General features: G+C 39.8%; 1 protein-coding gene across 1 annotated transcript in view; it reads right to left on the bottom strand.

The window, feature by feature from the left end:
• Positions 1-3,310: 3,310 nt before the first annotated feature.
• Positions 3,311-9,369, bottom strand: part of mief2 (mitochondrial elongation factor 2) — a 14,484-nt gene continuing 8,425 nt past the window's right edge. Inside the window, exons 3-6 of the mRNA XM_010777819.1 lie at positions 8,156-8,332; positions 7,599-7,762; positions 6,996-7,148; positions 3,311-5,233 (exon numbers count right to left, since the gene is read on the bottom strand). Of these exons, the coding sequence (XP_010776121.1) occupies positions 4,726-5,233; positions 6,996-7,148; positions 7,599-7,762; positions 8,156-8,332 (1,002 nt within the window). The 3' untranslated portion in view covers positions 3,311-4,725. The remainder of the gene's footprint in view (positions 5,234-6,995; positions 7,149-7,598; positions 7,763-8,155; positions 8,333-9,369) is intronic.

Genomic DNA, 9,369 nt, shown 5'->3' with positions numbered 1-9,369 from the left:
AGAGTCTCTTATTTAACTGTTTCACTCTCTCTAAGCCATTGTCTCTGCTAAATATCTGCATTTTGAATTGATGGACTGTGTGCGGGAGACTCTTACTTACTCTGAGACTAGATATAAATCAGATAACTGCCTTTACTGCTCGAGTGAAGCTGCTGCACGTGCTCACATTACGTTGTAGATACAACCTGACCTCACCAGAATGCGTGACTCCACCACAACTCCTTAACACCGCATTGCGTGGTGGAGTCACGAACTTTGCTACATGTACGTGTCTGCACCACGCAAACAACCCCAATGTAAAGTGAATGAGGCTCCTTTTGTCGTGGTGCACACACGCATTTCTACAACGTCCAGCAGTGAGCTTTTATTCTATAAACGTTTTTTAAATCTACTTTATAGCTTGTAGTAACTCACGGGAGGCTTCTTTTATTTTATTTGTATTCATAATTATTTGTATTTTTCGTCAGAATGGCAACCCTGTCTCCTAAAAAATACGTTCCCACAGAACTAAACTGCATTCTCAATAACGTTTAGCTAGAAACGTATTTTCTCCCACGTTACGTTCCTTATGAACGCATCTCAAATACGTTTATTTTCTACATATCTTTGCCATTTATTGTCTTGCTTATGATAATGATAATAGTCATTTATAAATATCATTTTAGAGCACACATTTGAAATCAGTAGGCGAGGCTGTAATTTCTCCAGCTGTTACTCTCATGAGCGAGGCAGAAAATAATAGTTTTATCATGCCAAAAAGCTGCTGTGTCGTTTATTGTACCTCAAACATTATAACAAATCCAGAGTTACGTGTTTCTGTACTTCCCCTAAGAAGAAAGGACAGTANCGTTGAAACATGGTACAACACAAGTGTAGGCTAAGTACTAGGCTAGCATCCCTCCTCACATGTTTTCACTCTCTGCAAGTGCCGGTGCCGCACCGCGTTTGGAGGCAGGACCAAACCATTACATGTAAATAGAAGGGGGTGTACAGAGGCTTTGGATAATTAACTTTTGGAAGAAAATAAGTTAAATTAATCGTAAGTTTAGTGAGTACTTTATCAATATAACGTTCTTTTAATGTTAATTATTGAGGATTGATGAAAGGTTACTTAAAAAAAAATGTCTTAATGTTCTAAACATTTTGGGGCCCCCGTCAGTTACGGGCCCTTAGAATCGTCCTAACTTTTCACCCCCTTACGGCGCCCCTGAGTGAAAGTGCAGTCGGATTCTCTAAAGTACCGCAGTCTCTTCTCCTAAATCATTTTTGAATTCTTCTATCCACTATCCCTTAACGCCGTGACGTTTCACTCAGAGGTCAAGGAATAGACGATAGGGCTAGAATTTAGGGGCTGATTTTTGGATTATCCGACTGCAGCCCTGGCTCTCTCCTTCTCCTCTGGCTGTGCAGCATGGTGTCTATGTCTCTGTGTGAAACCTGTGTTCTGTTAATTATTAGGAGATGTGCTCCAGTGTATATTTGTGTTCTAGTTTATTTTAGTTTGCTTTGCAAGTTGGCTGGTGAGCCCTTTTTCTTTGACCCATTTCCTCTCCTTTTTCTCTCGCCCGGTCATTTTATATTTTGTTACTTCCCTTTGCTTCCCCCAGCCCAGTAGGGAACGTAACACCAAGAAATAAAAAAAACGACATTAAAAAAAAAAGTGAAAAAGAAGACAGTGGAAAAAATTGAAAAAAATGACTAACTGTAGAAAAAAGTGAAAGAAAATACAGTAGAAAAAAAACGACAGTCGAAAAAAGTGAAAAAGATGACAAGTCCGGAACTGTCGAAAAAAGTAAAAAAGAAGACAGTAGAAAAAAGTGAAAATAGACACTGTATGCTGTTTTCAAAAACCAACCATTTATAAACAATTAACCCTATAGACACAAGTAGGACCTCTTTTAAACCAGTAAAACCTTATTAGGAAACCATTACATATTCTTATAAATAAAAATATTTTTATAAAATCTGTAATTATCTTGTTAACCTGTAAAGCCATTTTTGTAAACCATTAACACCTCTTTCATGATCCAGTTTCAATTTGTTAAGGGTTATGATTACAGAGGGGAAAAGATATGTATTCAAATTTCATGAAAAAATATCTTTAAAATTGTTGTATTTACTCTGCGATCACAACCCTTAACAAGTTCAAATGTAAAGAGTTGTTGATGGTTTATAAAAGTTTTTTCTGGTTTATGAGATATTTATGGATTAAATAGATACAAATCCAGAGAGTAAAACCTCTCATTAACCAGTAAAACCTTAAACACCTCTTAAAAAACTGAAAAACCTTAAAACCAGTTCAACCTTTCATTGACAATTACAAACACTTATAAAAAAACTTCTATACAAAAGTAAAAACTTAAAGGCTTATTAAAACGTTTAACCATTAAGACCCATGGTCTTACCAACCATGCAGTAAAACATCTTAAAATCCCTTCAAATGTTTCACTTACCATAAAGCTCTCTTACAAACTGTAAAAATTATGATATAAACCATGTTTACATCGTATACACTGTAAAACCTTTTTAAACGATTACAAAATTGTAAAAAAACAGTAAAACCTAAACCTTAGAGATCTACAGAGCAGCAAAATGTCTCACAAACCGTGAAAACCTCTTATAACCCTTTGAAACCTTTTCAGGAATAATGTAACCTCTTATCTTGTGAGCAGCGTGTCCTCTCTGGTGACTTCTCCTCTCACAGACTGAGGGTCTGCTGCAGTCCTGCTGAGGCTGAGTTCCAACGCTTTGTAACATCACACGGAACACAATGTCGGAAGGTGAGGGAATGTGTTTCCATGGCAACCAGGAAAACTGTATTAAAATCAGTAAAGCACCACAACTACAACTTAATGAATGATTTAAGAATTGGTAAATGAATTAAAAGCATGATGCAACTTCAACTTAAAAGTCCATTAATATCTGATACATTTCTGCACATTAGGTTGTATTTTAAAACAATCTTCCCAATGTCCATATGGTGAAATTAAAACACTGCTCCTGTCCATGGTGGCTTTAAAGATATCACTTATCGATGCTATTGTGATAGGAAACACGACGTACAGTTCATATTCTACAGTATCTAAACATACACATTATATCACTGCCACATCTTAAGAGCATTATAAACATACTTATAAATATAATTATAAGTACTTATGTTCATTATGCTTCATAAAGATAATCATAACACAAACATAACTTATAAAGTCAAATATCATACTTTCTTCTATTTTCTGACACTACAAAGGGAACGTTTTAACATTCAACGACGGTTTGATTTTTTTGTTAGAAAATAAAAATTCAGAGCAACTTTGTGAGAATCTAATCATATGATTTCATTTTTATTTGCAGTTTCACTGTTCAATCACAGAAAAATCTATTTTCTCTCACTCAGCAAGAAAATATATAACTGAAGAAATGACCAGAAACATTCATACAGTGTTTAAAAGCAACTACATAACATTATTAGGCGATTTTTCTCATAACTTAAAGGGTCATCACCCAAGCGAGATTGGCAACAGACTGAACAATGAACAAGACAAACAAATACTGCACACCTCAACCTGCAGGATAATAAAATATACACTTTGTGTTAAATAAGTCCAACACAGATGGACTGAATGATTTAATAAGTGCATTAAAACCTGTTTTTTTAGCAGGTCATTATTACTTAGAATATATTAGATAATTAGGAAACTAATGCCGAGCACACTTCATGAGTTAGAGGTTAGAAAGATGCACTTAAGCATAACATGTCCTCTGTTGCTTATTTGTATAATGAGCTGTTCATGGCCCATCACTGACTCACTGTAAAATAATAATACCACAAACTCAAATGCAGACTTGGCTGCGTGTTGTTATGATCAGGCACATCCTGCGTTTCCATCAATCTGTTTTCATAAGCAATTTCTATTGACGCTTAAAAACCTGAGGGGAAACAAAGAGAATTAAAAAAAAAAAATCCTGAAGTATTGCAAAAAAGGTTTTACTGTTGGCTGAGATGGAAAAGTTGGAGCAAACTCAGACAAAGTGCGATAGAAACAGACTTAGCGAATAAATGATGATGTTCATGAAGCATGGGACTTCAAAGTCCACTGATGCTTTTGCTCGGCTGAAGAAATGATTTATTGCGGCCGATTAAAACAGGCTTCACCGATCGGATGTATCGTCCTCACATAGATACGTGAAACGAGAACAAATGTCATATTTCCATTGACTTCCTGTTCAGGTCGGACTGGCGCCACTTCCATTGTCCTGCCATCTTGTTGCGCCCTCTTCTTCTGCAACAGTATAATTGTTTTTGAATTGGCTTATCTCTCTGAACCAACTCCTGAATATCAGTAGTGGACAAAAGGAAACACGGACTTGGGTTTTTCTTTTGATGATTTTCTGGAAATTCGTTTAGGATTTGCGATACATTTGGATGAAAGCCTGGCAACAGTTTCAAACATTCTGATAAACACTTCCTCTGCTCCTTTTTCTTGGCACGTCTCCTTTCCTCGGAGTGGTTTGTTCAGCTTTATTATCACTTTCACATCCGTCTTCATGTAGATTCTCCTCCTCTAACAGGCCGGCCATTTTCCAACTGTACCCTGTTGGTTTGCGTCAAAGCAGGACGGAGGAACAACGTGAGTAGGCAGAGGGCATAACACAACATTTTGGATGATTCCTCCTCTGATCTGTGTGTGTCAGAGAGGTGTAAAGTGCTGTATGGGCAGACAGTTATATGAGCAGTATTTCGGGCTCTGTGATGGAGCAGTAGAGCATGAAGCCCATCTGGTCCACCTGGTCCTCTGACAGGCCGCTCAGCAGGTTGACCGCTGGCTTGAAGTAACTGTGCAGCGCTCCGTTCTCCAGGTAGCCAATCAGCTCCGTGATGCACTGCTGGAAGCGAGCGTGCAGGCTGCTCTCGGACCAGTCGCTCTCCCCGTCACTGAGGTGCAGGATGAGGTTGGAGAGCGGCGCGGCTTCCAGCGGCCGGAGAGCGGGGTTCAGTCTGCACACCGCCTTCAGGATTTTGAGAGTTTGTCTGCGGCGTCCCCCGTCAGCGGTGTCCAGCTGAGACAGACGCTGGTTCTCCCAGGGGTAGAGGGACAGGTGCCAGGCGTTGACCCAGGGAGAGGTGAGCTCCGTCTGGGCGCTCAGCACCACGTCCCCCTCCCTCAGCAGAGGCAGCATGGAGACGAACAGGGGCTCATCCCCGGTCTCTGCCCCAAATTCATCCAAAGGCCTGAGGGAGGACAACAGGAGGAAAGTTCATTACAGAGAAGGAGAACATGGAGTTTAACACACTCACATCACAGGGCAATCGCCAATTTTGGTATCTAGCAGGTAAGGAGTTACATAACAATTTGATACTAAAACTAAAATAACTTGATTATGGACATTCACATTTCATCTGGACAATGCTGGAGTACATTTAGTTTTTGTAGGGACCTTTTATGGGAAAACAGTGAGATGTGAACGCCCATTACTTAGCTGTTTATCATCAAAAAGTCTAATTGAAGTACTGGATTTCTGATATAATGACACTTTAAACAAATATGTTTACATTTTTTTAAAGTTTTGTGTGCTCTGCCTTCATCGCATTACTTCACTTAAACCACCCAATGACCACTGAGTAACTTAAATACAATTATAATGCCTTTCAACAGTGTTTATAATGCAACATCATTAAAATACCCTTTGATCCTTGCAATAAAACAATTTGTTTGATGTACTAAAGACACGAGTCATTTTGCATCATAATTCATAAAAAAAGGCTTTCAAATGTGTTATGATTATTGTGATAAAGTAATATGAATTTATATTTTTATTTATTCAACAGGGACAGTGCACATTAATGAACATTTCTGTAAATGTGCCAGAGTTAGCCAAGAGGCTATTTTTCATCTGTAGTCCCTGGACAGATTTTAAAAGTCAACCTAAAAATCAATTTCATTTTAAACAAGTAAATACAATCAATTAAAAACATGCAACAGACATTACCGGAATACTTCAATAAAATGCTTTAAAAGACAGAACAATAAAAAAAAACAAAAGAACATGTTAAAACACAGGCAGTGGGTTTTAAGGAGCGGAAGATTGGCAGAGCTGATTCCTCACGAACCAGGTTCTGAGTTTTGATTTAAATAAACTGAATGTAGGCTGGTCTCTGATTGGACATGGGATTGAGTTCCATTGCTGAGCAGCTTTAACAGAAAAAGAAGACTGACTGAAAGAACTTTTTCTGAGTGGAATAATGCAATCTCCTCTCGCTGCACCTCTTGTTATCCTAGTTGCAGTTGTGCGTATGTTAATAAACTGTCTAAGAGGAGTTGAGGTAAGGCTGTTGACAACCTTTAAAAAGGCAAGCATTTGCATGTTTAAGTTTTCCCAGCTCAACAAGTTGTATTTTTTTAGTATTGGGCAGTGATGTGAATAAACAGGTTTCTTATCCAGTATTTTGAGCGTTTGTTTGTACAATGACTCCAGTGGTTTCAATGTTGTTGTAGTGGCATGTGACCAGGTCGTTAAACAGTAGGTGATGTGTGAGAGAACCATAGAGTGTGTGTACATCAGAGATGCCTCAGTTGACATGTCATCTCTGGTGAACCTAACATTTGACAGACTGAATTTGACACTATTGCATACTTTTTTAACCTGAGCCTTGAAATTGAGTGTTGAATCAATCATGACTCCAAGGTGCTTGTATTGTGACACCACCTGTAGCCTCTCCCCTGATACAAAAACATCTGGCTCAACACAAGAGGACTTTGTTCTGGTGAAGAAGATGCATACTGTTTTACAAATATTTGCAAACAGCATTGTTCCAACCAAGTTGTTACATGAACCATGGTGTTTGTCAGTTCATTAGCCACTTGTGTCATATACCTATATTTAAGCTGATTATCTCAGATAATAAGTATGTTTAACATGTATGGGAGACATAGGTATAATAGAGAGTGTAACTGTAATTGACTCATCATTAATAACAACATTAAGACACACACCGTATCTCCAGCTTCAGGTCGGGTCCTCCCAGCACCGGTCTGACGAGGCAGTCCAGAGTGCTGCTGATGGACGGCCAGTTTATCGTCTCCATGACAGCTTTACTGAACATGTTCACCACAGCTTCTGCTGACAGGTAACCCCCCACCAGGTACCTGCAACACACAAGGAGAGAGGCTGCCTTTACAGAGTGTCTCAATTCACAGGATGACTTTTTAAATTACTTTTTAAAAATAGTATTAAAAGCATTAATGGCTTCTTCGTGGCAAGTTAACATTCCTCCATGTACTCCAAACTAAAAGTTACGTATATTGTGTGTTAGCAAGTGAAGTTGCATAACTCGCTTTAACATATGAAATATTATAATCTTGTTTAGAACAAAGGGTGTTGGTACACATGGGCATTTATAATATTGTATAAACACAGGAGAGAAAACTGTCAGATCAGAGGTAGAAAATAGATCTACAGACACACAGTTGTTGTTGCTAAAGAGCAGTAATGATCTAAAAGTGACACCAGCTGACCTGCATTTTTCTGTATTGACACAAACCCTTGAGGCTGTACGACCAAACAAAAATACAGTTTCTGTGTATGATCATGATCACCTGTCCCAGTAGCTGCGCCCTCTGGGAAAATACTCCAGATTGACCCGTCGGACCATCCAGTGCAGCGGGTGAGTGAGCAGCGTCTCCTCCCCCGGAACGAGGCGCCACAGAGAGGCCTCCAGCTGCAGAGGCACCAGCAGACAGGCATGGTCCGCACTCACCACCTACACACACACACACACACACACACACACACACACACACACACACACACACACACACACACACACACACACACACACACACACACACACACACACACACACACACAAAGTTTGCTTTGATATTTTGAGGAATTGTGTAAATATATAAATGCAGTTTGGCTTAATCTTTTGAAAAGGGTGACGTTAACTTTGTTTTTCATATTTGATTATTCATCCAATGAGAAGTGTTTATTTATGTGATTGTATGTTTCTAACTTTGAACTGTATATGGAAAACTAACCAATGCTTATGCTCTGCTCTGCTCTTGTGAATCCTTATAGAGAAATGCAGAAACATTGATCTGCCACCAAGACTTCATTTAAGGTAAGAAGAGGACTTCTGGTGTGTGTGTACCTGCAGGTCGTCCAGAAGAGATCCTCCGAGGTTCATTTCTCCCAGCGGCATGTCGGGCAGGCGGCTGTGCAGGAAGCCCTGGATCTCCGTGCAGATGTCCAGCGCCAGAGACTGAGCCCTCCGGATCTGTCCTGGAGCCAGAGCCGCCCTCGTGTGATAGTACTGTTGCAGGCGCTCCTACACATAGTTCAAACATGTTCAATGTTCAAGAGCTCAGGCAGACAGATACTGTACTGTATTCACACACCTGTTAGAATTTACATTATATCTGCATTGTTGAAAGTATTCTCATATGAGTAACTTGAAAAAGATGTCACTATCATTGTAGAAAAAGGAAAATAGAGCCTGGTTTAAAACATCCAGGAATGATCAGTCTCACACAGTGTTGTTGTCTTAATGATTTAAGAATACATCATTTAAAATAGTTCCCTGAAAAACAATGTGACCTACTGTATCCGTGATGAAATAATACTAATATTAAACAAAAATGCAAGGTTTACCGGTTCCAGTATGTTCAGGTGTGATTTGAATTTTCATCCAGGTGATACCATGAATGACAATTACTTTTGATAGGATTATCATAACATTCCTTATAATCCTGTGCCTAACTTTGTTACTGAGAACCAGCTCTCTTCCTAATATGAACAACACAGTTTGGAAGTTTTCACATTTCCCTGGGAATACATCAAGCCGTCTCTTGAGTAATATCACATTCAAATACCTCATTCACACCAACGCAACTCCGGTTCAAGCTCCGTGCTAGAGCTTTTCAGGTTCAGAACCGGTTCTTCGGTTTAGCTCCGGCTCTTTTCACACTGCCCAGAGTCAGACTGGTGCTGCGTCATTGCGTCATCGTTTGCGTCATGACGTAACCGTTTGCGTGCCTGCTTCATAAAGCCAAAGCACGCGGAAACCCCTCACAGCTGACACCGACAACAACAACAATGGCCGATTGTGCTCCAGCTTCCTCTGTACCTCTTCAGAAGACCAGATTCCCAGTAGGTAGCTGGTCTCTTCAATGGACCACTGCTGCTTGTTAAGTTTCTCCATCGTTGTGAACAAACTGGATAAAACGCCGGCTTTTTGCATCCGAGCCTTAGGCCAAGCAAGTTCGTGGTTTTTTACCAAGGCCGGTCTCGTTTTCCGTGGTGTATGCAGTGCGAATGCCAGTTCGCCCGCCCCGTGCCCCGTCCCCGTTCCCCGCCTATTTGAGG

The sequence above is a fragment of the Notothenia coriiceps genome, unplaced genomic scaffold, assembly GCF_000735185.1.
Source record: "Notothenia coriiceps isolate Sejong01 unplaced genomic scaffold, NC01 NC01_scaffold00018641, whole genome shotgun sequence".
Lineage (NCBI taxonomy): Eukaryota > Metazoa > Chordata > Actinopteri > Perciformes > Nototheniidae > Notothenia > Notothenia coriiceps.
This window is presented reverse-complemented; position numbering and strand designations above follow the sequence as displayed.